This window comes from Phocoena sinus, chromosome 15 (genome assembly GCF_008692025.1).
Source record: "Phocoena sinus isolate mPhoSin1 chromosome 15, mPhoSin1.pri, whole genome shotgun sequence".
Classification (NCBI taxonomy): domain Eukaryota; kingdom Metazoa; phylum Chordata; class Mammalia; order Artiodactyla; family Phocoenidae; genus Phocoena; species Phocoena sinus.
Genome location: NC_045777.1, coordinates 40233319 through 40260161, shown reverse-complemented (window position 1 = coordinate 40260161; position 26843 = coordinate 40233319). Strand labels below are relative to the sequence as shown.

The 26843-nt window shown below is 42.1% G+C and overlaps 2 protein-coding genes across 8 annotated transcripts in view; one reads left to right on the top strand and one right to left on the bottom strand.

Annotated features, from left to right (window-relative positions):
• Positions 1-13194, top strand: part of SEL1L2 (SEL1L2 adaptor subunit of ERAD E3 ligase) — a 61531-nt gene extending 48337 nt beyond the window's left edge. The window contains 4 exon segments of the mRNA XM_032605713.1: positions 1053-1098; positions 12725-12824; positions 12827-12852; positions 12989-13194. Coding sequence (XP_032461604.1) covers positions 1053-1098; positions 12725-12824; positions 12827-12852; positions 12989-13111 — 295 coding nt within the window. The 3' untranslated portion in view covers positions 13112-13194.
• A 10434-nt stretch (positions 13195-23628) lies between these two features.
• Positions 23629-26843, bottom strand: part of NDUFAF5 (NADH:ubiquinone oxidoreductase complex assembly factor 5) — a 32885-nt gene continuing 29670 nt past the window's right edge. Inside the window, exons 8-11 of one of the 7 annotated variants that reach the window (XR_004345836.1) lie at positions 26414-26510; positions 24352-24435; positions 23922-24004; positions 23632-23740 (exon numbers count right to left, since the gene is read on the bottom strand). Coding sequence is in view for 2 of the 7 variants with exons in the window: in XM_032605580.1 (XP_032461471.1) it covers positions 24110-24435 (326 nt within the window). In the remaining 5 variants the exon portion in view is untranslated. Of the gene's footprint in view, positions 23741-23921; positions 24436-26413; positions 26511-26843 lie in introns of those variants that run through there. The other 6 variants (XM_032605582.1, XR_004345832.1, XR_004345833.1 and 3 more) reach the window with 6 other exon arrangements.

Sequence of the window (26843 nt, the reverse complement as noted above, 5' to 3'; positions counted from 1 at the left end):
GACAATTGAGAAAGTGAATTCTTTCAGCCTGGGATAGTGATGCAGTTTTCAAAAGAATGCTTTTAGGACCTTAATGTCCTTCATTGATTTATGAAACACTTCCCCTGCACCAATATAAATACCTTCATGTTGCAACCTGACCCCTCTGAAATTCGTTTCAAAACCTGCCAGCTAATAATCTATCTTTAGATTTGCTCCTTTGCCAATTCCTAACGAATTATGTATGGTTAACCTCTTTCGGTTACATAAGGGCTATTCAACTAAGTTGCCGGTTGTCCCCACAGAGCTCTGCACACCTCCCTCACGGTTATGTCACCTACACCCTCAGGCACTATCTTCCCTTCATTCTCTCTTCTCCATATCAGCTGCAGCCTTATAACGCATCCTCGCCAGGGCAGCAGCGTCCAGAAAATCCCTTTTATTAAAAAACAGAGGTCGTTACATTCTGTTGTCCTGCCAAATAGCCCCCAAGTCAGAAAAGTTCATTTACACATATTTAAAACAAGCCTCAGGAAGTGTAAGCTCAAGACAAAAAAAAAAAAAAAAAGATACACACCTGTAATCTTCATGCCTGTGAAAGGTATTAACACCTCACCCTAAATAATTTTCAAAAGCCATGCTTTAGACCTAAAATCCTTGCCTGACCAGCCAGCAGGAACTGAAGACTGAGGTTATTTATCGTTTACCTGGAATGAAGTGTATTGGCTAACTAGTCTGCTTGATTTCTCTTTGTATATACAGCTTTATAAAGGTGTCTGTGAACTAGGCCACTGGGCTGAGAAATTCCTGACAGCATACTTTGCCTATAAGAATGGTGATATAGATTCTTCTCTGTTCAATATGCCACTACTTGCAGAAATGGGTTATGAAGTAGCTCAAAGCAATTCAGCATTCATTTTGGAATCTAGTAAGATAAGTTAAAATTCTCTGCAATTCCCCAATCATACATATGCATATATGACTTTACTGTAGGGGTATTTTAAGCCTTCCTAATGGAATGTCTCCGTTTTTTTTTTTTTTAGAAAAAGCTAAAATCCTTGAAAAAAGAGAAGATGTATCCAATGGCACTTCTCCTATGGAATCGAGCTGCCACTCAAGGTACAGAACTTAGATAAAAATGAGCACTACTTGGCCCCTGTCCACTATTATTCATCTGATTTGCTCTGGCTGAGTTCTTGGGCATATAGGCAGAAAGGTGCAGACTATCTAGCAGGTGGTATTTCAACTGATGTTTAGGTCAGTCTTTGGTTAGAGGTCATTTCCAGGAACTTCTTTTGTTATTCTCAGGCTCTCCAGTTTAGCACACCATAGGAATTTTTCTATGGCTCTGTCTCCATGACACCAGAACGGTTGTTTGAAAACATGGCAGTTTTACTCAAGAAATCAGTTTTCTTGGTCTGGCTTCAGTCACTCATTTGCTGAGTTTTTCTAAACTTATCAGAGATATGACCTATGTTTCAATGAGTTTATATAGGTTAAATTACTTATGGCTCTAAGACTTGTTTGATTTTTCTTTTAGAATATCACGTTGAGGGATTACCACAAGCTTCAGATCTCTATTATAACAATTAGCATGGTTGCATCAAGGGAAAAAAAGAATTAATTAGCAAGATCCTCCCCCCGGCCGTAGGGAGCGCTGGTGGGAAAGCAGTGGCAGGTGGCATTTGCATCACTATGTCTCATTCCATTCTTTCCCTAAAATTATATTACTAATAGCAGAGAGATTCTGCAAAGCTGTCACTATTGGCATTTGGATATGTGAGGTGCTCTCTTACGGTAAGAGAGCAATTTTACTTCCAATTAAGTTTCTTAAAATTGTCTCAGGCTAAGGCCGAATCATCCCTTTTCTATAAGAATTGGATGGAATAAAACAATTCTCAGCTGATGCTAATATGAGGCAGAAGCAAAAGTCACAGTGGTGCCTTCTCAGGTCCAGCTGAGCTGGTACTGCAGCAGCAAGCCATCTGTGTGATTTTAGTGAGAAATTCCCTAAAAAAAAGAAAATTCTCTGTTTTCTAAAATGTTTGGAGTAAGGAAACAACACCAGCAACCCTTCAGCTATGGCAAATCAACTGAATTGTAACAAGTACAGGTTTATTCCAAGCCAGGAAATGCTGTGGAAATTGCACTAAGGAAAAGAGACATTGAAAATGAGAGGACATTAATATTAAACAGAATTCACCAGTATAAAACTGTCAGACCACTAAAATAATTGTGTGTCACCAGAGAGGTCAGGCATGATTGTCCTCAAAGATGTGGTTGCTGAATGGCTGTCTTGAGCTTAGGAAATCTAGTAATGGAAGTTAGGTTTCCAATCAGTCATTGGCGATGTTTGTTCCAGGAGTGTGAGGAGGGTGCTGAACCATAAGGACTCAGCCACCAGCCTGTGACTGTGAAATTGGAGGGGAAATCCCTCCCACTGTCTAGTGACCCCCTAGGAGCCTGTCAGGATTGCCACATGCCCCCCACCCCCAATCAGTCCCCTAATTAGGGTGGAGCTGAATCCTCTGGAGAATCTGCTTGTTCACAACATTTCATTCTTAGAGACCTCAGGGGTCCTGCTTACTGCTTGCAAAGCTTGAAAATGCAGAGTCCTGTTCTTTTGTGGCTATGGTGCAGAAGGAATCTTCGGGTCAAAGGAAGATAGCTTTGGGCAAAATTAGAAATGGAGTGGGTTTCTCTTTAGAGCTCGAGGGGTCTCTTGCTTCTGCAGGCCCCTCTGAGCCCCTCTCCTGGACGTCATTTCTATGAGGTCTTACCCCGAGCTACCTGTACATTTTGAAGCACCTGAGAAGCAAACCCCTGACAAACTAATATCTTTTGCAGCTTAAGAAGTTTACGACGTTACTTCTACTCCAAGAAAACTAAAGACGCTCATGGTATTACATTTTAGTATAGGGTTCCAGAAGACTAAAAGAACTTCAGAACCCAAAGGAATCAATTCCAAAAAATGTTAGGCTTTGCGTTAGGCCAAATGGGAAGAAAAACTTGGAAGGAGTCCTATAGCTCTTAATGATACACATCAGACCATACCACACAGGGTACTCTCCCCTTTTCCAAGTAAGCCTGGACTGTGCCAGCTGGTTAGCCACAGCTGAAGTGGATGTCCTACATGAGCATTCCCTCATCTTTTCAATCAATATAGCCCTAGTGAGTGGAAACATGGGCCCCAAAGAGACGCTTAGAGGTCATCCCTAAGTGGCCTTCAAAAGACTGAAGTCTCATATCTTAAAAAGTCACGTGAATTTTTTTCTACTCCTGAATACTTTCATGTTTGTTGGAGACTAAGATTGTAAAATACTTAACATCTGGGGGAAGCATTTTCTAAAAAGTTTCCTACCCTGTCTATCCATTCATTCCATAAATATTCATCAAGTACCATTCTCATCCTGGTACTATATCAGTGATCAAGAACTTCAAAATTCTCTCTCATGAAAGAGAGAGAGAAAATAAACTAGTAAACAAATAAGATAAGAGAGAAACATGCTGTGAAGACATAAAACATGGAGATGGGATGGATAACTACTGGGATGTAGTCTGACAAGGTAGTCAGAGAAGGCTCTAGAAGGGAAGCGAAGTTTGCAGTGAGACCAGAATGATGAGTCAGAGGAACTGCAAACATGCCAGGCAGAGGGGCTTGAAGAATCTTACTGCAGGGATGCCGAGGCAAGAATGAGCCCGGTGTGTTGAAGGAATATTGAGAAGGCTAGAGCATCCCGAGAAAGTGACATGTGGTAAGCCCAGCCAGGGAGGCAGAAGACAGATAAGGCACAACTTGTGGGTCAGGTAAGGAATCTGGATGTTATTCCAAGTGCAAAGTGAAGCGCTTGGGGGTTTTAATACAGGGAATAACGTGATTTGATTTTACATTTGAAAAAGATCATCTTGGCTGTTGTGTGGAGAACAGATCGAAAAGTGTAGCTAAAAGCACATTTTGGAGGCTGCTGTAGTAATCCAGGCTTAGACTAGATGGTGGAGGAGCTGGAGAGAAACAGGTGTGTTTTAAAGGTAGAACCAACAGGATTTGCTGATGGATTTGATAACGAAAGTGAGGGGAAAGAACTGGGAATAATTCCCCTAGATTTATGGCCTGAAAAATGGTGGTACTGGCACTGATAGAGGAAAGGAACTGATGACTTTGTTTGGGGGAAGGGGTAGCAGGGAGTTAAGAATCTCTAGTGGATGTTTTAAGTCTGAGATCTAGGCAGAGAAGTCAAGAAGGCAGTTGTAAGAATCTGGGGCTTAGAGAGAGATGGAATATAGATACAAGTTCAGAAATAGGAAACATAGAGCCATGGAACTAGGTGAGATCACCTGGAAAGAGAGTTGAGATAGAGCGGAGTGGAGGAGAGAGGAGGGGAAGGGAGGACAGGAGAGAAAAGAAGGGAGAGGAGCTGGGGAAAAAGGAGCAGTAACGAGCCCTTGATACTCCAACATTTAGAAGCTGGGTAGAGGAGGAGTCAGGCAGGAGTTTGAAAAGGACAGGCCTCTGAGGCAGGAGGGAAGTCAAGAGAAGAAAGGGCGTGGGCAGACAGCACCAGTGATTCCAGTGCTGCTTAGTGGTCCAGTGAGATGAGGACAAGAAGTGACCAGGGGATCTGGCTGCGTGGAGGTTATCGACCACCTTAAAAATAGCAGTTTCTTGGAGGAGGGAGCAGAAGCCAGAGTGGGGTGGGTTGAAGAGTATGTGGGAGGAGAAGCTTTGGAGACAGTGAGTGTAGAACACACTTTTGAAAAGGCTGAGTGTGAAGTGAACAGAGAAATGGGGAGTAGTTACAAGGAGATGCCATGGGATAAAGGTTTGGTTTTGTTCATAGAAGATACCAAAGTGTGTTTGGATGACTCATGGGACTAGAACAGGGGCAGAAACTGGTGATGCAGGAGAGCAGAGCTTCAGGAGTGAAGGCTAAGAAAAGGAAGGGTGGGATCCAGTTTCCCAAGAGTTGACCTACCTTCAAAAAATGAATCTAAAAGGTAAAATTGATAATTTTTTATTCTTTAAGAACATTTGTACTATACTGTGGGAGCTATCCTACAATAAAGACAGCTAGCATTGTGTGTCATATCCATAAATCATATCTAATTCTGATTCTGGGATTCCGAGTGTTTTTTTCTTTTTTTATATAGCTTATCATTAGGCTGATACTAATGATTTACTAGGAACTACACATGAATCATTTGAGTTATTATTCTCCTTCTCTTTCTAATATTTCTATCAGGCAATGCATTCGCTAGAGTGAAAATTGGAGATTACCATTACTATGGCTACGGGACTAAGAAAGACTATCAAACAGCAGCCATGCATTACAGCATCGCAGCCAACAAATACCACAGCGCACAAGCCATGTTCAACCTGGCCTATATGTATGAACATGGTTTAGGTATCGCAAAGGTAATTGTGCTGGTAATAATCCAACCTAGTAACGGCAGCTGTACAGGAAGGAAAATTTATAATGTTTTACATTTCACTGATGTCATCAATGTAGAGAAGAAGACTTAATATTTGCTGAGTCCCTCCCACATGCCAACACATATTATGTATCCTGATATAACCCTATGAGGTAGAATTTATTTTCTCCATGACGCCCAAGGATGGAACTAACGAGGAGAATAAATCTAGTCTTGGCCAATTTGAGTCATAGTAAATTCACGCTTTTTCCAGCAACACTAGTAGGCCCTGCCCCCACTGCCTTCCACCCACAGGCCTTTTTCCATTAAAATTTCCATTGACTCACAAGCTCTCAGTAATAAGGAGAAAGTGAGAATGAGATCAGAGCTGGATACAGAGGTGGCATTAATCCAGAAACGTCTTTTGAAACACCCACTGTGTACATGACATAATGCCGAGCGCTCTAGAGAAGCCCAAGAAAACAGATCTCCATCCTTCAAAGACTACACCCGACTTGAGGAGATGAGGCGTATTCATTAAGAGGGCTAACACTACAAGGTGATAGCGGGTAGATCCTTCAGACAGTCAGTGTAATTAAGGCAGAAGATGGCATTAGGGTCTGACAGGGTGAGAAAGGTGATTACGATAGCCAGGTGTTGGCGTGTTATGTATACCATGTCATTTAAGTCACATAACCACTCAATGAGACGCATCCTATCATTGTCCTTGTTGTTTGCATCAGGAAATCACAGTGCAGGTTAAGTCATAGGGCCGAGTTTGCAGGGCTCATCGGTGGTGGAGCCATCATTCGAACCCAGATCTGGCTGACCCCACATTGCTGGTGGAAAGAGTTGGGCCCGGCACTACTGAATTTTCTATGCTTTCTTTTTCCTTCCAGTTGTGATAGTAACTGGGAATTATTGGTGGGGAATTTCCTAGCTGACAACAGCAAGAGCTTCTCATTCAGGTGCCAACAATCCAACGGTAGAGACCTGTGCCTGCCTGTGCCTCTCCTGTGCCTGCCTCTTGACTGATCACTTTTCATCATCCCCAGAGCCCTAAGCAGTAGAAAGAATGTCAAATCCAAATGCAGTCTGTTTTCCCCATTCCTAGCAGGTGCAAGCTTCCTGTTTTATAACATTGGGGCGGGCAGGACTGGATCGAATAGCCAGATTGGATGATCCTTTGGATGTTATTAAGCCACACTCCCTTTCCCTCCAACTGTCATCCACATCTGTAAAACAGAACAGTGATACAAGCCCTGCCCCAGGCTTTGAGGATAAAACGAATAAGCCTTTGTGAAAGGGCTTCGTAGTGAAACAGTGTGTGGAATGACTTTTTTAGATCAGAAGAGAATGTGAGCGATTGCCAAGTAAGGCTTCAAGAGGATTAAAGCTTTTGTTCATCATTCCCCATGTAAAACATAACAATATTGGTGAGAGGAGCACTGTGTGTATAGGATAAAAGTGACCCCACCCCATGGGTTAAATTCAGAATAGCTCTCCTGCCCCCGTATGAATCGAGAAGGACTTAACAGCCCCATTGTCCTCACAGTGAGGTCATTTAGCAGTGACTCCCTGGGGCGGAGAGAGCCGTCCTCTCAGGACACGAGGCCGACTACACAGCCCACTGTGTCGGGGGTTCAGTTTTCCTCCTTCAAGTCACTGCTGGCTCTCTCCTAGGCACTTTCTTCACAATGTCCAAAAGCAGTTGTCGAGACATATATTTCATACATCTAGAAAAACTTTGAAGTTTCTCTCTGGCCACATTTCTTTTCTTTTCGGTCAGGGTTCTTGTTAAATCGTGGGTAGTTCGTTTTGATCAGTCTCTCTGTCACAGATAAATTTTTTCCTACAGAAAGTCTCTACATATAGAAAAAAAAAGAGGCTGCGCTTAACCTCAGACCTGGACACGGGAATTTTAGATTTAGTTAATGAGGGGCCATTGCTCTTTGCCTTTATTAATTTCTTTTGTTTAGCAATTAGTAAAATAATTACCAAGTACCCAGGGGCCAAGTTTATTAATCTTGCTATCTCGTAGTCAAATTAATGAGGAGATATCACCTCTTCTAATTTTTAAAATGAATATGCTGATAATTAAAAGTCCAAAGCTTGTTCCATTTATGGTTAATGAAAGCAAAGCAGTTAGGAGAACAGGCTTTCATAGCACCCAAGACATCGAGTAATTATGCATGTCTTCAGCAAGGCTCTTCACAATCCTCTTTATTAGTTAAACCTCATGCAAACCAGTGGGACAGATGAGTCTAACATCATTACCAGGATTTCTCTGAGAATCAAAAAAAGTTTTGGTAAACTCTGAATGAAAGCCCCCTGGAAAAAGGAAGTAAGGTATAAATCGACTCTTGGTAAATCAGTGTAAAAATATGGGTCATTATTTTTCTCATCCGTCTTTAGGAAAGGATTTGGGACTGAGGTGATGTAGGTGAATTATCCTAATAGCTTCACTGAGAAACATCTCATTCCCCAATTTCCACCCTTGAGTTAAGCTCACTTGACTTAACTGTGGACCAGGACTGACTGTACCGTTGTTTTGGGAACACAAAATAATACCTAGGGAGAAACTGAGAGATGACCTGAACTAATTTAGAAATATAAGCACTTGGCTCACAATTTGTTATGAAACTCCTTTTCAATTTATACTTGATTCAGAAGTCCTTCAAAAATTTAATAACCATGAAAAAAACCTGTTGCCCATCCTCTCCTGCCCATTCCTTCTGGCCTTATCCCGGTTCAGGCCAGAATTTCTACTTGTTGTAAAGGATTCTCAGGGGTCTCCCATTCTAGTGTTCTTCCTTGAACTGTGTGGCCAGAGAAAGCTCTGTCCTCCAAAGATTTACCACCAACCAGAAACATCCACACTCGACTGTTGAATGTGCTAAACCATTGAAATTTGGGGGTTTATTGGTTGCAGACGTTAGCATTACTTTAGTTAACACATAATACAGCCAACAAAGCCCCACTGGGTTATTCTTGATAAAGTATAACTCTAGTACTGCTACCCCTCCCCCACACTCCTCCCAAAAGATGCACACACACATGCACACAAATACAAGCCAACAAACACAAAAATAAAAGAATCTTACTGACTTCCTATTGCTTAATGAAGTCCAGACTTCTTACCCTGGCATTCAAACCCTCCCTGACCTAATCCACCTTGACAATAATGGCTTGATATGCCACTATTTCCCTATATATCTTCTAGATTGCTTTTCCTTTCCCCGCAAGACCTTGAACTGCACCCTCCCGACCTTAGGTCACATCGCCCCATTTGCTGGAATGATCTTCTCCCACATTTTTGCCCGTTGAAGACCAATCCATTTTTCAAAGAATAGCTCCAGTATCATCACCTCTATGAACCCTTCAATGAAGCCCTAGATTTAAAAGACATCTGCTTCTAAACTACCATGGTAACGTGCCTTGCTTTTCTTCATCCATTTATTTACTCAAATATTTATCAAGTCCTTGTTTTGTGTCAAGAAGCATTGTGTCAAGAAGGATCCGAGAACAAGACACCCTTCAAAGCGTTCATAGTCTACTGTGGAAGAGACACGTCCGTAACTAAAGTGAAAGCCCAAAATGATGTGCATGCATGCACACACAAGTGAAATACTATAAACTTGTTAAAGAGGAAACCATTCAGGTAGAGGAATCAGTACTGTCAGATTCTGTTCTAAAATGTTTTTGTAACATAGAGTATAAGACACACATGACGCTCTTTTTATTTTTTCATTTTTCTCCTTTGTTTTGTTTTTAAAATGGAAGAAAGCAGGTATGTTTTAAGATACTGACTAGAAAATCTATCTAAATTAAGAAAAAAGGTGAGAGGAAATGATCCTTGGAAATGAGTTTCAATATGTATAATTAGACCTAGTAAATAACACATTTTTTGGATCCTGCAGGGAAAACAAAACCACATCTACTGAATAAATTATAAATAGATCTGTCAAAAATAAAAGTAATTATGGCACGAAGCATTTTTATTTTTTTCATTTGTCTGGTCTGACCTCCTATGGAGTGTTAGAGCTGAAGCTTTAAACACCAGAATAGAATTATTTTCTGGAAAGGCCAAACTAAAGTTTGACATTAAAATGGCCCCCTCGGAAATATGACAGGACAAAATATACATCTCTTAGAAATGGTCATAACCTTTCTTGAAATACATGTCTATTATCTAATGAAATAATCAGAAATGTGCAAAAAAATTTGTGTGTGAATACCTTTATTTATTAGAAATAAACCCTACAAACAACCAAAATACTCCAAAATAGAGAACATGTTATATCAACTATTGTGTGGTGGTATACTACTCCATTATATATTTTATGGCCTAGTGACTAAGTGAGCAGGCTAGAAGCAGACTCTCTAGATTTGAATCTCAGCTCTGCCATTTACAAGTCATATGGATTTAGATAAGTGACTTAACCTCTCAGCGCCTCAGATTCTTCATCTTTAAAATGAAGTTAATAATATCATCTGCCCTACAGAATTGTAACAGGGTTTAAATAAACGACAGTGGTGAATGTCACACGGTAAATATTTAATGAGTACTAGCCATTATTATGAAATACTGTACAACCATTAAAAATAAAAATATTATAGACTAAAGGAATATCTTAGGACACGGTATATTTTTTGAAATATATCGTTAACTTAAGAAAACAGAAGACAAAGTATCATACAGAATGAAAAATTCCTAAATTAAAAGTATGTATGTATGAATATATACAAAAACACTGGAATGCTGGAAGGATGTGTATGAAATATCAGTAGTTACCTCTGTACAGTGAGATTGTGGGTGTTTTCTCCTTATTTGTTCACCTCTGTATTTTCAAAGTTTCCTCTAATTAACATATTTATAATAAGAAAACAAGAATGAATTATTCAAAAAACTACCTCTGTCCCAGTATAAGACATTTTTGATGACACCCAAAGATTCGGGGCTGGAAAACTCCTGAGTCATGTAACTGAACAATTTTCATAAACCAGATCCTTCATTGCTGGAGAATTCTATATCTTTGAGTTATAAGCAGCTTTTGAACATGTGAGCATAGGGCGGTACTTTGGCACACCTGACATCAGAGTTAGAAACGCTTAAGAAGTCTGTAGATCTGTTTATATAATCTCCTAAATCACTGAATTTAAAGCAAAATAAACTCAAACATACCACAGAGAAGTTAAATGTAAGTGGACTGGATGTGCAACGGACTTAAATAATGAACCCTAACCATCATCAAAGCACAATTTATCACGGGGAATTTTCTTTGTGTGAATGGTTTGGATTTTTTTTACTAAATAGGATCAAAGAACAAGCAGTCTTTTCTAGAGTCTAGTAATAAAATTTCTTTTATATGGGTTGCCCTAATTAGGCAGAAGGGTTTAGGATTTTCTTTCTCTGCGAATTTTAAAGAAAGACTTTCCTATCGCACCCCACCCCCATTGCGAATCGTGAGGCCACCTCGGCTGGGAGCCAGCTCATCCCACTTTAAATGCTACTTCTCTGCTATTTTTTATTATAAGCTAAGCGAATTGTGATGTTTGTGCCTCAAGAAATAAATTAATAACTCTTGCCTGCCTCAACTAAGAAGGAAGGAATGAGATATTGACAAAGGTTGCCTCTCCTTGAACGTCCCATCCAAGTTAACATGCCTGTCATGTGTGGAGGTAACACTGCTGTTGTGATCTGTAGGGTGCTTTCAAGTGAACACCCTCTGAATTTGTTGGAATCAGAGACACAATTTAGAGTTTTTTATAACATCCATTTTCTCTGTTGCCAGGAAGATTTGTTTGGAACAGTCTCCTGAATTTTAATTATTTTAAGCAAGCATTATTCCTCTTTCTCAAACAAATACATTTACCAGTCCACGAAGCTTTGGAAAAATTTAAGAAATGACAAGCAAAACATAGCTGAGAGGACACCACCCAAGAAATGGGTTTAGCAGAGGCCTCAAGGATTCACAACTCTTGAACCCTGTGTAACGGGGGTCTGGGAGATGGAGAGGAGAAACGGAGAGATACTGGATGAGCACAATTTGTGAAAAATCCCTCTTCTTCCCCTTCTTTTGAAAATAATCCACAGGCACCCAAGCAAAGTATAATTCTGGCACTGGCCTAGGGTGCTTCAACCTTTAAAAGCAATTCTACTTAGCCTTTTCATTACTCGGCTTGGGAAAACAAAGCAAATATAAAGCAAACAAAAAACAAGCCGTAAGTAGGTGAAAATGAAAGATTTTTGATCTACCATGGCATAATTTAATGGGGAAAAACAAGTTCCTAAAATATAGTACGTCATTTATGGAATCAAATTCCGGCCTGAGAACCAAAATAGTTTATTTGCTCATTCCTTGTTTATTCACTCATTTGATAAGTATTATCAAAGACTTGCTATGTGCTTGGCACTTCATTAAGCACTGGGAATTCAGGGGTGAACAGGCAGTGCAAGCCCTTGTCTTCAGGGACCTGGAGACAGACAATGAATAAACAAATCCCATAACTTCAGGTATGATAAGTCCTAGGAAGTCACTATCTGTATTGCCATTTGTTTGGGGAGATGTACTCTTAGTGTCTGTTCTCCTGCCCCTTTAATTGGAATTATACTTAAGGTCTGGTCCAGAGATATCCGAGAAAGCTCTTTGGAGTCTGTGTTGGTTTTCTATGGCTGCTCTAACAAATGACCACAAATTCAGTGCCTTAAAACCACACACATGTATCTCACAGTTTCTGTAGGTGAGAAAGCTAGGTGAGCTTGACCGGGTCCTCTCTGTAGGGTCTCACAGGCTGAAATAAAGGCTGTGTTCCTTACTGAGGGCTCTGGGGAAAAACCTGCTTCCAAGCTTATTCAGGTTGTTGGCCAAATTCAGTTTCTTGCGCTTATAGGACTGAGGGCCCCATTTCCTTGCTGGCTGTCCACATTCCTTCTCCTGTCTGCGTGGCCCCTCCACAAGGGCAAGTTGAGTCCTTCCCATCGCTAGAATCTCTGACTTCTCCTCTGCCGCATCTCTCTGCCTTTCTCTTCTGCTCTCTGAGAAAACTCAGTGTTTAAGGGCTCATGTGATTACACTGAGTCCACCAGGTCATCCAGGACAATCTTCCTATCTTAAGGTCGGTAACCTTAATCACATTTGCAAAATTTGCTTTGCTCTTGTAACATAACATATTAACAGGTTCCAAGGATTAGGGCATGAGCATCTTGTGGGGGCCGTGGGGGGAAGAACGTTCAGCCTACCAAAGATAAGTTACTGTATTTCAAACTATGGATTCCATTTAATTTCTCCCAAAGAATCTGTCTAATGAGTATGGGCTGTTCTTCTCTTTCCAGGACGTTCTCTTGGCCAGGAGATTATATGATATGGCTGCTCAAACAAGTCCGGACGCTCACATACCTTTGTTCTTGGCCCTCACAAAACTGGAAACTGTGCATTGTTTCGAGATATCCTGTTTTTTAATGTAAGTTTGTCTCAAATAGGTCCCAAAATCTCTGAAAACTCCAGTGAGCAACTCTTGGGGGATGGGATGGAGGCAGATGATGGTTCTGAATGAAGTGGGAGGCTTCGATTTACTTTTGACAGAATGTCTCTTACAGCAGTTTACCATGAGATGGAAATGGATGAAATTGGACAATACCCTTGGACCATACTGGGATTTATTTGTGATTGGCCTAATTGTTGCTGTGCTGATCTTCTTGCTTAGAAATCGCTACCTGTAGGATCTGGACCACAGAAAAAACCTGCTCACGGGGACCAGTTCACTTCAAGTCATCTTCACTAAATAAAAAATTTCCCCGTCAGACTCAGGAGTCTGCTGCTGATTTCCCATATAGGCCTGTGATGGAAATGGACAAAGGTTGGGACCCATCCTCTGAGAAACCATTCCAGATCTCCTGCTTAGTTGAGGTGACCACTTGGTGAAGAGGGGATTGCTGGAGACTGATCACCTAAGATTTCCTTACAAACTTCTCATCCTGGGGATCTAGTCCTGAGTTAGGTATAAAGACCACCCATTTTTCACGTGGTTGTGACAGCCTGTCCCTTTCGAGAGGACAAATGGTTTTCTTGGCTCCTACAGACATACTGAAGTCGGGAGAAGGGGAGTTTTGGGAGGGCAAGAACACAGATCCCTCAGAATGTGATAAAGGCAAAAATTACAACAGATGCTTTGTCTTATGGGAGTGATCTGGTGAACCACATTCTATCTCCAATGAGCCGAAATTCCTCATGGCATTGCTGTGCCAGGGGACTGACCAGCCTCCTCAGCGGGGGGCTTTCCATCAAAGCTCCCTTAGCAGCTGTGCAGTGAACGGCACCATTTGGGGTCTCTCCAGCTTGTACCCCTCTCTTCCATTTCTCACTGGACCCCTGTGGAATCCCTTCTGGAGTATCCATAAGGGAGAAATTACCAGCCTCCTAGGACAGAGGCTAAAGGGCCCAGTTCTTTGTCTCCTCTGACAGGTGAAGCAGAGCTGCGGCCCAGTGCTGGGGACAGTGCAGGGAGAGAAGAGTGCAGGAGGCCCATGACTTATGTGAAGGGCCAGTCTTGGATCTCACCCTCACTGAGCCTCAGTTTCCTGATCTGCAAAGTGGGAAGATCTTCGAGATCTTAGAGAGCTGGTATGAGAATGAATGGGATAACGTATGTAAAGGAATTATCACAGGGTCCGGCATCTGGAATAAACTCCATAAATGGTAACTTGTAATATTCTCTAGAAGCTCATGGCAAGTTGCTTGGAATATGCGGACAGCTGAGTTGATAGCACTCAATGTGGTTTCAGTGCCCTGCAGTTGGGTTCTCCAGCCAAAATGCTGGGTGTTTATGTAGGAAAAGATTGTGCTGGCCTACTTGAAAACCCAAACTAGGGACAGGAAAAGAGTTAATTAATAATGTCAATCATGGGAAATTACCTGGCAGTCCAGTTGTTAGGACTCTGAGCTCTCACTGCTGAGGGTCCGGGTTCCATCCCTGGTCGGGGGAACTAAAATCCTATAAGCCTCGCAGCACAGCCCAAAAAAAAAAGAAAAATGGTCAACCATGATCAGAAAGGGGAGGGAAATGATTTGGAACCAAGCCTGGGTTAGAGATCCAGCTCTGTCCCTTAGTAGCTCTATGACTTTGGGCATAATTTATCCAAACCTGTTTTTTCCTCCATAACATAGGATTAATTCCTACCTGACTGGAGATTTTTGCAATTTCAATTAGCCTGACTTCACAAGGCTCTGTAAACATTGTAGCCACAGTCATTTACCTGGCTGTTGACTACCCAGGCTTGTCTGAGGTCCGAGCGTTTACAATTTCCTGACACAATCCCTAACTTACTAGAGAGTTCCAGTTCCAAAGGAATGATAAAAGCCCCATTCACAAATGTGAAAGGAAGGAGCAGGCATCCAAACCTCAGGTCAGAGCCTAACGGACAGGAGGCCCGTGCAGTTATCGCTCTCATGTGTCTGGAATGTGAGCACATCAGAGACGGGATAAGTGCAAAGAGGGGAGCGTGGAAGGTGAGCCCCGGTTCCAAGACTGGGTGAAAGATGAGCTCCTAGGAGGTAAAGCTTGTGAAAATAGCTGCAGGCGGGGTGGAAAGAGAGACTCTGCAGCTTGCTATGTAGAGTAGAACACTGCCTGAAATACAGGAGCAAGGGCAGCGTGAGCTCATCAATTTCCTGTTTCAGCTCGTTGTTCCAAGTAAACGTGAGCCACAGGCTTTGAAAGAGCAAGTGGTTGGTTTAGGGTGTTTGAATCATTCAAACGTCTGTTTCTGGGCCTCTGCTCCAGAGCCTCCACTGTAGCAGCTCCCACCACCGCGGCGCATGGACTGTGCACCTGCCCGCACCTGGGCGGCTTTGCGGTGACGGACCACTGGTCACCGTGCACTATTTTGCACAGAGCCTTCACATAAGTGTCTCAATCAGAGTACTTTTGGTTGCAAGAAAATACATCGTGTCAGCTTCCTCGTGGTGTCCAGCCAGCCCAGCTGCGAGCCCTGTGAGAGTGGTGGCTAGGCCTTCTCATCTCTAGGTATCCAGGGCCTCAGATATAGTAGGTGCTCAATTAGCACTGGATGACCAACTTGCCCACACCCACCTTCCTCACATCCAACCTGGTCCAACCCACCCTCTTCTCAACACAAGCTCGTCACGAAGTGCACAATGACTCATGTTTTTATAACTAGCACAGCAGCTGGTCCTTCAGAGTTCCCAACTACAATGCAAGGGAGGTTAAAATGGAGTTTATCTGTGATTCATACAGTTTTCTCTCCTCAGGAACACGGATGCTCTGGAGCAGGCTCTATACCTTTTAAAACTCCCGATGCCAAATTAAACCAGAATCTCTGGGGGTGGGAGCCCGGCAACAGAGCCCAGGTCGAGGTCTACTGTAACCCGCAACACTGAAATGTGCTCTAAACAAATTTGGTGTAAGGGGGTGACTCTGGGTTTTGCAAAAGACTCAGTACCGAAGACCCTTGGATGGAGAGCTGTGCCAGGGACGTTCACAAATGTACCTCCTGCAGGGTGGGTGCAGTGGCTGGGCCTCAGCTCTGCTGGGGTTGCATGAGTGACATCAGGCCTGCCGCAGGGTGCTGGACAAGACTCTGGAACATCTGTGTTCCAGGCCTGTCCTCCAGAACCAGCTAATGACCTCAGGCATGTCAGTCTCTCTGTGGGACTCAGATTCCTCAACTGCAAACTAAGAAAGATTTCTCTGATGTCTTACACCTCAAAAGTTTTATAATTCCAATCCAGCCTCTCAGGTATAACATTAAGATCTGTAACAGAAAAACGCCTTAAAATCTTTCCATGTGTGGCAAGAATAGAATTACTTTTTAGGCTGTGAGATTATTTCAATTCTTAGCTTTTGTTCCTTTTTTCCCCGCCACCTAATTAATTTCATCCAGCATTGGTACCTGTGTTTTGATATGGAAACATTTTTTGTGGTGTGTGCTTGTGTGAAATGAGTTATCCTAATTTGTGTTTTATTGATCAGAAAATAATTTCTAGGTAAAGATAAAGTGCCTCTGGAAAAAAAGAATATTCAATCTTCATGTAATAGAATATTAGAGCAAATCTCTTATATTTTGAGATTTGGATTTTGCCATAGAGGCAAAACAGCTGTCTGAGGTCCTATGACTTATTCTTTTTTAAAATGGAATAGTGACTCTAAGTGGCATCTGTTTATTTATCAATCTTCTTGTGTGAGCAAGAGAGATTTTATGTAGGACAAATGGTAAGCTAGCATCACAACAGCAGTCAATAATCTGTTCCTGAAAGCTTCTCTAAAACTCATTCTATCTAGGAAAATAATAGCTAACATATCATGCTTATAATGTGCCAGGCACTGTTCTAACCGAATGTATTATTAACTCATTGGAGCTTTACAACTACCTTCCCAGGAGGATACTGTATCATCTTCCCTCTTTTCCAGAAGAGGAAGCTGGGGTCAAGTAACTTGTCCAAGGCCACACAGCCAGGAGGACCAGGTCCAGAGTCCGTACTTTTAACCACTGCACTGGATTGCCTTGAGAAAGTTCATAAACAACTTTTGCAAGATAACTGAATGTTAAGTTTTCCTGCAACCATTCAAATTATTTAACAAGCCTTCACAATGCCAGGCATTGTGCTAGGCTAATGTTTCCCCAAACATGTTCAAAGTCTTGCAGGGTGCTCCTTGATAAAAGGGTTATTGGGTCATTAAGTCTGGAAGATGCCATAAAATATAGACTCCTCTGGGAGAGTCACAACATGAGCACATTAAAGATTCTGAGAAGTCTTATAGGATATATCCATTTAATTTTGTTTGACCCAGCTTTTCCAGCCATATTTAGCTCCGGAAACTCTTCCTCTCCCCCTGCTCTAACCGCTACCTTCTTTTGTAGCACCTATTAACAGCACTCTGTAATCTGAGGGCTACTGCACTGGACATGTAAGTCATCTTATGAGCTTGGCTTTCCAAGCCTTCGGAAAGGGCATTTACGCTCTGCTGGGCAATGTACTAATGTGTCTAGGAATGGCGCATGTCAGCAGTTGAGTGACTTACAGAAGGTAAGCTGGTTAGTGGTAGAAAGGGGATTCAACAGGCAGGTCTGATTTCATAAGTCATGCTGATCACGCTACCGGGCCACCCTGGTATCTAATGACAGCTGAACATCTTGCCTGGCCTGGAGACCTATCAGCCCATAATATAAGGCCCAGTCATCTCTGATGTAGGCCTTGATGTGACCTCACATCACGGTTCTAATCTTATTCTCCAGGACGAAGCCCTTCCCTGTTTCCTTCCCTGTTTCCAGTCCACCTGCCCCTTGCTATCTGTGTCCATGTGCTGTGCATGGTACCCAGATTCCACCGGGATAAGGGCTTAGCCTGGAATCCCAGCCAAGTGGCTGATCCCTGGAATTTGAAGCTGAATGTGTCCGGTGCCCACTGCCTGTCTTTCCAGCATCCCGCTGCTTGATGGGCTCACGGGGATCCCCGTTGTCTGCCTGGCAGCGAGTCCGTCTGGGCCATCTCTGCGGCTGACAGAACCCTGGTTATAGCAGTAGCACTGCTCAAGGGGTTGAACACTTAGCTGAAAGGCAGAACTTATGGACAGAAAACATCGTATAAAGTGCTAACGGAGATGGAACTCACAAAAGTTCAGGATGGCCTGGGACGAGAAGGCAAGATTAAGTTGAGCTGGATAACCGACTGAGCTGAGAGTGGAAGGGACCTGGAAGAGTTTGGAGGGCAGGTGGCTCCACAGGGACAGATCCCAGCACAGGGCTGAGCATGTGTTAGAGGATGGGGTCACCGGCCTGGTTCCCATATGTTGGCTGGGATGTATGTTTATGGGGGGGAGTGGAGACATGGAGAAAAGAGTGGTCTCTCACACAGAAGGCTCTGGCCTCCAAAAGAAGGCAGCGTGATAAAATTAAGTGCTTTGTCCCATACAAGACTGAAGTCACATATTGGCTCTGCCATGTATGTGACCTCGGAGAAGTCACAACCTCTGTGAACTTGTTTCTTCACCTGCAAGATGGGGACAGTGTGGAACGAGTATCTACTCGATAGGGAGCTGTGCTGATGAAATGAGAATTGAGAATGCTTATCAGAGGCACAGCACACTGCCTGGCAGGAGCATAATACACATTGTTTTAAAAGGAGCGCTTGGCCAACCCGCGGCACCTTGGTACAGGGTGAGTGAAGCTGCTTTTGCTGAGAAGCTTAGCTGGCTTCAGATGAAATCTAAAGTGAACACTGAAGGGAAAAGAAATCCCCAGATGTCAACATGGAGACTGAGAAACTGCAAGGATGGGAGGGCAATCCTGGCTACTTCTGTCTTGGGACCCACATCCTCGGGTCGAGCTGAATGCTTCTGAAATCGTCCTGCTCGATGGCTCACAGACGTTTCCCACCGTAACGTAGAGGAGGGATGTCTCATGCTCCCCTCAGTGACAGGGGCTCCAGGTGGCCTTGACTCTCAACCAATGGGTGGAGGGTGGAAAAACATTTCGTTTGAAAAAGGCCCTCAGGAACTTTCTTGGAAGGCAGGCCTGTGGCCTCTTTTGAGATTGAGTACCAAACCTGCAATTTTACAGATGAAAATCCTGAGGTCAGAGAGATGGTGATGGCCCACGTGTCAGGAACCAGTAGGGCCAGGACTAAACCCAGACCCCCCCAACCCCCAGTCCCTGCCCTTCCCTCTACTTCTGGGTTTTTGGCAAGGGCTGCCAAGTCCTCCTTTGGGATTCTCCTCCCCGCCGTCTCCTACTCCCAGTCTCAGCCCAGGCTCCTACCACTGTGGCCTGGAGCTGCCCCGGAGGGTTCTTCTGCAGGGCTGGCTCTGACACAACGAGTGCTGGCTGTCCTGAGCACACGCACGAGACTCCTGTACAAGGAGTCCAGGAACCGGCCGGATTACACCCGGACTTGAAAGTGTAGGCAGTTTATTTTTGCCGGGTTTTGGCAATGGCCTGCAGGACCAAGACAGATAGACTCTGGCTTTTAAAAACCCTTAACCATTTCCACAGCGCTGTGCTCACCTGAGAGCCTGGAACAAGCTCGCAGCATCAACAGTCCATCCTGATAACAAGCTGTCAGCAACTCAACAGCTCAGGCAGGAGGGACTGACTGAGAAAACCACAGCCGCTGTTACCTCACTGAACTCTCAAGGTCAGTGCCTTCCTTCTCACGTTCCCGGGTTTCATTATGGACTCGCCCCATCAGGTTCCTAGAAAACTGATCCTCGTATGTATTCCTAGGAAATGAAATTTGAAGCCTACTAAATGTACCTTGGGAGGTTAGTTCTACTTCGAGATACCATGGACTCAAACCTCAAGGTAGGCGTATCTCGGGCCCAGTTTTCCCCGAGAAACAAAGGTAATATGGTAGTTTATGCTGACTTTATACAATTTCAAGTAAGCAGAATATGTTCTATACTTCAAGGAACAACTTGGCATACCCTGGGCACCTAACTTTTCCCAAAGTGAGCATATTAGTTATCTAGGGCTGTGTTAACAAATTACTCCAAACACAGTGGCTTAAACAACAGACATTTATTACCTCAGCTTCTGTGGGTCAGGAACGTGGAGTGGCTTAGCTAGGTGGCTCTGGCTCATGGTCTGTCATGAGACTGCCATTCAAGGTGTCACCTGAAAGTCACACTGGGGTTGGAGGATCTCCCCCGGGTTGGCTCCCTCGCTGGCAGGTCTGCGCCGTCCTCTCCCGAGCACTGCTTGATGCCCTCCACGAACGGCGCTGGCTCTCCCCGAGGTTGTGATCTCAGACACAGTGAGGAGGAAGCGGGCCTCTTACTACCTCCTCAGAAGGGACACACCATCACTTCCATATTCTATTTGTTGGAAGCGAATCACTGAATTCAGCCCAGACTCACAGGGAGGGGAATGAAGCTCCACCTCTTGGAGAAAAGAGTATCAAAGAATCTGTGGATAGATTTTAAAACCACCACAGACGCCAAAGCATTATTTCCCTATTTGTTAACCACAGTACCTTCCGCTTTCTTCAAATTTGTTTTTTTAAACCAGCGAGATAAATACCTGTCAAGTATCCAGGCAGAGAGTTAAAGTACCCCAATTTCTGGAAGGGCAGGTCCGCTTATTAGTTTCCTGAAGATAAACTTCACATTATTAACAGCAGCGATAACAACCGCCCCACCTCGAGCCCCCCTCTAAAAAGAACCCTCAAAACTTTCTTCTTAGGCAAGAGATTCTAAAATAATAATTTACAAAGGAATAAAATAATCACTATGCCAAGTATTCTTCTTTTCCCCAAATGTCTTTTAATGTTTCTTTCCTACACAGATGCCAATCCATGGTTAAATACTTTTTTTTCATCCTTACTTAAGGGATATACACTGAGTTATAAAAACTATATCTTCAATATAGGCCATACTGTAATTGTTTCCACCTAGTGGATAAAAATGGTACGAAAAGGGTTTGGAAAACAAAACTTGCTTCATAGCTACTTCAGGAAGTACACCTTTCTGTAGCTGTAACTTTTCACATTCATATCACAAACTTGGTGTCTATGGGTAGCTTCCATCTCAACAAATCCTGAAGAAATTCTTTGTTTTAAAAATGTAAGTTTTCATGAATACTGCCACCTCTGTAATTCTCTAGGCCAACAACCTGGAATACTGCTAACCAGGAAATAATCCAAAATGTATCCCAGCAGCCAGCAGATGTCCCAGGTCCACCACCTGAAGCCATGTTAGACTGACGACTAAGAGCGCAGAGAAAAGTCGGGAGCCCGGCACATGGGTCTCGATGGGGATTTGTTAAGGGAACCAATAAAGCCCATGCATTTTACTCCAAGAGTCCTTCTCGCAGAACCTCCTCCCTCTTTCCTACCTTAAACCCCGTCCTAGAAACCTTCCAATCTGAGTTCTAATCTTACACATCACAAAGGGCAAGAAGAACTGACTCAAGAAAGTTCGTTTCTGTAAGGCCATTGAGATTGACAGCAAGTAAGAAAAATGCAGGAAAAGAGACAAACCACCTCATTCTCGGGGCCAATCAGTGTAGGAACAAGCAATGCAGTACAAGTTGTGATAGTAACTGTCAAGTTATAAAGTTATAAAGCTATAAAGAAAAACAGGTTGTGATAATAACTGCTGAGTTATAAAGAAATGGTTATGTTCTATACACTGTTTAAAATGTAACACATTTTGGAAATATTTTTTAAATTTTGTGGCTTAAAAGGATGAGTCCCTAATCATTTGGAAAACACAGCTATTCAGAAAATAAATTTCCTGAAGGTTCCAAACAATTAAAGCTTAATAGGTACTTCAAGCAGATATTAACTAAAATAAATAATTTTACTACTGTCACTCACATTAAAATAAATAATTTTACTACTGTCACTCAGGTTAAACAATAAGTGTTCTCAATTCATTGGGTTAATTCCTCTTTATTTTTTAAACCAATGGACCTTGTTTTTGAGATCGCTCAAGGTAGATTCCTCCCCAGCTCACCCACCACCCCACATATTCTCTGTTGGCATGAAATAAATGAAAGTTAATACCCTTGGTAAGAAACTTCAAATTCTACAGAAAGATTAAAAAGTCAAAGTACAAGCCTCCCTCCTAGCTTCTGCCCATCTCCTGCACCCCCAACAGACATTCAGACACTGGGACAGGTGCAGAGACATCTGGTTCCTCAGTCCCTGTCCTCAGCAATAACCAGTTAACAATTCTGCATGCATTCTTCAAAAACAAATATCAATACCTATAAACACGGTCATTTAGGAAACACAGACACCGTGGAATGTCCTTTCCTTAGGCATCAGTTCACACTTTAATATGCAGGAGTTTTTTGTTTTCCTTTCCTTTCAAGTCTGAAAATTAAGCTAAAAAAAAACCTTCCCCAAATTCTGCTGCCTAGGTATTCTTTTCCTTTGTATTAAAAACAAAAAACAAAAAAGCCACAAAGAGTATCCCAATTTCTGATATCAATGAATGTCCTAACTGAAGAGAGCAAGAACAGTAATTTCTTTTTCCCCTACAAAATTCTGGTTTTTAACTGTAACTTAGCCTATGAAAGGGTACATTTTCCACATAAGTTAATTTGATTCAAAATGGAGCTGAATATCTACCACGTAAGGCATAGCCCTGGACTCAGGGAAAGCTTGGTGCTCGTGTGGCAGAGGGAGGGAAGGCAGGTGGGAGAGACACAGAGAGAAGCAAATCCTACAGTAACTCCCCTAGGGCTGAGGAGGAGGCAGGGCCACGCGCATTAAATGAAAAGGACAGCAAATGGCTCGGCACTGACTGGTGAACACACTCGTCCTCACTCTTGGGTGCTTCCCAGCTTCCTCCTGGCTGCCTTATCACCACCTTCTTCCATCTATTCTACACTGTCTGAGCTTGACTGCTTCCAATTCATTTTGATCATGACGACGGGACAGTGGACCTGGATTAGAATAATATTGCCAAAGACCTCAAACAACAAAGGAAAATCAAGCAAACAGCACTCTTCATCGCTGTGCAGATACTTTACATGTAATTTTGCCTCTGTATTCTTTTAAAATGTTCTCCTCTTAACTAAGGGTAGTATATAAAATGATAGGGGTCTCACCTAGATCATGGTGGTGAGAAAGAAATAAGATTATAATTCTGATGGTTTAAAAAAAAAAAAAAGGTGAGGAAGGATTCAGTAAAGGTAAACACTCTTCCAAAGTACAAAACTACTTAAGAGCTCTAGAGAGGTTCATAATCCTCTGTTCCTCTTCACAGAGGAACAGAGCAAAGAAGACAGTATCACAAATAATTCTGGCTTAAGTATCTTAGAATAGTTGTTATAAAAGACTACATTTTTATTCTAAATGAGCCAGAACACGAAAGAATCTACCAACTTGTCACTCTCTTCATCTCCACAGCTAATGTCCTCTCACAGAAATAACACAAGATCAGAAGGAGAAAAAGGTACAAAATGTCAGCATGGGTAATGTTTTTCCAACAAGTTAGGGATTTATGTATGTTAATATATTTGTGATTTTTCATAGAATATCTTCTTGCTTTTGGGCTGACTTTGTAAATAAGCACTCAATTACTGGATAACAGTATCCATATGAAAACAGAAAAACATGTGAAACTGAAATTGTTACTAAATATAGAAGAATATTAGGCTATTCTAATTATTAGAAAAGTCTGACAGTAAATAGCTTATATATTGCTTCTTGTTTCAAAATGCAGTAATTTTAGACGTGAAAGACCCATCACTGATGAAAAGTCTGGACTATGTTAACATTGAATAAAATATTTATTGTGATTTTTTCCCCTGGGACATAAGATCATTTATTTTTCCTAGCTCTCCAAATGACACAGTTGCCGAACCTCTTTTAGCTGGTCTCGCCTGAAAATAATGATAAAGATTAAAGATATTAGAAACTGATAAATATCATAGCCCTAATTAACCCTCTTAATGCTGTCTTATATTTAAAAACAAACAAACCACCCTAAATAAACAAACAATAATTAGTAAATGGAAACATGAACCCACTAAGAAAAAAATTGATCTGTCTTAGTAATATTACCTGTGAATCATGATATTTCCATCCTATCATGTAATAGATCTGATAGGTGGCAGGTACAGAACCGTCCTCATTTCCGTACATTTCTATAAAGACAAATCATGGTTAGAGTCTGAAAAAAATGCAAGTAGGAAAAATAAATCTGCTCAATGAAAGTCATATCTTCCAAAGAGAAATGAATATTAGAATACTCATGGGATTCTGAGAATGCCTCTTGTGAAAAATCCTCCACACCGAGAAGCTGACAGTAAGGAAATAGTAAGGGCTGCTGGGAAAAAGGATACGTAGCCACAGGATCTGCATTTTGAAAGGAAGGACAAGAAATCTGATGGTGCCCTAACAGGAAAGGAAAACGTAATTTTAGGGGATAAAGGATGACAGGGCACAAGTTGGTCAGTGGGGCCTGGCTGGGAAGAACGGTCAGCTCCCTTACCTCTGTACACTGCTGCAGCTGCCAGCATTGTGTCTCGGTGCAGGAGGGCTTTTCTATTCCAAGCACAGTTACTCTCACCCATCCCTAAAATACAGGCAGTTTGAGATAATACAGCAAATACCCTGAGCAGCTCAACATCACAGATTTTATCTTATCTCACCCAATGGTATACCCATTGTCCCCCTTCTCTAACAGTCACATAAGATAACCTAAATAATCTCATTTTGCTCTCAGATCATAGCTAGTTACTCTAAAGCAAAACTACTTGAAGCTTCTGGGTATTAAGTCAAATTTCAGGAGGCAAACCCTATAAGTAGGCTTTCCTTGGCAGCAATGGGCTGTGGTAGGCCAGTTGGGCAAAAGCAAGGCGACTGGCCCTCCAGGTGAGTCATCAGGCGTTGGCAAGGGCCTTTCTAATGATGCCACATTTTTATGCCCCTTTTAGCTGCTCTTTGAGGAGGAAAGGACATTGGTACAACATCTCACTCCTTCTAAGTAAGCCGTAAATGTAAGTATGAATGTGAAGCTTGGAAGAGGGCTTGAAGACTCATTAGGTAGTACCAAAACTACAGTGTGTTTTCAGATTTTATAACATTTTACTGATCCCAGATTAGGAAACAATTTTGTACATTCTCTTCAGGGGCACTTTTCTTAATGTTTTAACATTTATTTTTAGATTTCTTTCCTTCAAATTGACAGCTAAAAGCTAGGATTAATGTCAGTCTATTGTTCACTAAAAATTAATGTTATATATTTAATATTTTTTAATGCATAGTCAAACAAAATTACTTTGAAAGACCACATTTTAAACTAGTTTGCAAAATTAAAAGAATTTCAAAAGTAAAAATCCTTTACATTTATTCTCTATATGCTACATGATCAAAAATTGGTTTCTTAGTTGTTTTTCAATAAGATACCAATAAACTTCCCAATGTTGGTATCCTTTAGTAGTTTAAAAATAATAACCTCCCAATTTTTCAATGGGCTTATTAAAACAATCAGCAAATTAGCTGGAATAAGTTAATCTTCTCTCCAATCCCAAAAGGTTCCTATTATTCCCTAAAATAATGAAGCTCTGAAACTAAAAGCAATGTCCCATATCATGTGAGTATAAGAGCCCTAATTCATGAAGAACAAAAGACATACAAACTAGTAGATGAATCACCATGAAGAAGAGGGTGGATCTTATTCTTGTGGTCATGAAGTAGCTACATGACCTTAGTTCCATCTCTCTGGGTCCTCAAGTTGGCCAGGCTAGATGATCTCTACAGGCTTCCAGTGCTAACATTTTAGACCCATTACATAATCCAATTTAAAAACATTCTCCCACATCATGAGTATCAACTGAATCAAGAGACTGAAGGTCAACTGGAACTTGTACTGGAAGGGTTTATTGCTGATAATGGCTGTGGCGCTTTCATTCCTGCTTAACTCCCCATTGGCATGACTTACACATTAGACAGAGTCAACACCAGTGGAAAACAGGCCTAATTTTTTTAATGGAAATAGTTAATGCACTAGAAATTCTAAAATGCCTTCTAAATAACTGGTATTAGGATATACTAATTAAGACTATTAGGCACAATGCTCTTTCTGATACAGAAACTCCAGAGCACTACTGTATAGCACAGTAACTCTGCTGCTAGGGAAGCCCACCCTTCCCTCACATGAGAACCTCCCTTCTCCTTGGGGAAGCAGTGTGATGTAGCACACAGAGGCTAGACTTTGGGATCATAATCCAAGTTCTGGCCTTTACATAACCTGGGGCAAAGTCACTTAACCTCTATTAGACTCAGTTTTATCATCTTCAGAATGGAATGATAAAACTTCATAATGCATCATGGAGGACCTTTACTGGAGATCACCTGGGAAACACATCTGGGACTTCGGACCAGCTCTGGGCTTTGGGATAAACAGAAAAATCTGGGAAGCAGGTAGCTGTTAAAGACTCTCACAGTATTTTTAAGGTTAAGTTCAACTGCTTATTTAAAAAAGTCTAATTTATTATGGTTTACTAGGAACAATACTGAGTACTGTCTAAAAAAATAACAACTGAACTTACCTTAAAACTACTGTGAAAGCCTCCAAAACTTTTCATGCATTCATCGGCTGATACACAACTTGTTCTGTAAAATTAGGTCAACATTCTGGACTTTTTTCTGTGAATTAATAATAATAGCAGCTTAAATGAGAAACACCACAACCATCAAGAAAAAAGTGTAACACAATGTAAAATGCCAAAAACCAACTGGAAGGTAACACCAACTTCCAGTCTGCAGAGAAGCACCCCTGGAAGTCTGCCAAGCTCCTCCCCTCCTGCATTCACCCCTCGACCACTCTTCTTCCTACGTCAGCTGCCTCTCACCTTTTCAGTGGAGACTGGCTAACATTTCAGGATCTGAGTCAGGCTGCTACACTGGGCTTAAATCCTGGCTCTACCACTTACTAAACACATCGCCTTGGGCAAGTTATTTCGGTCTGTGCCCAGTCTC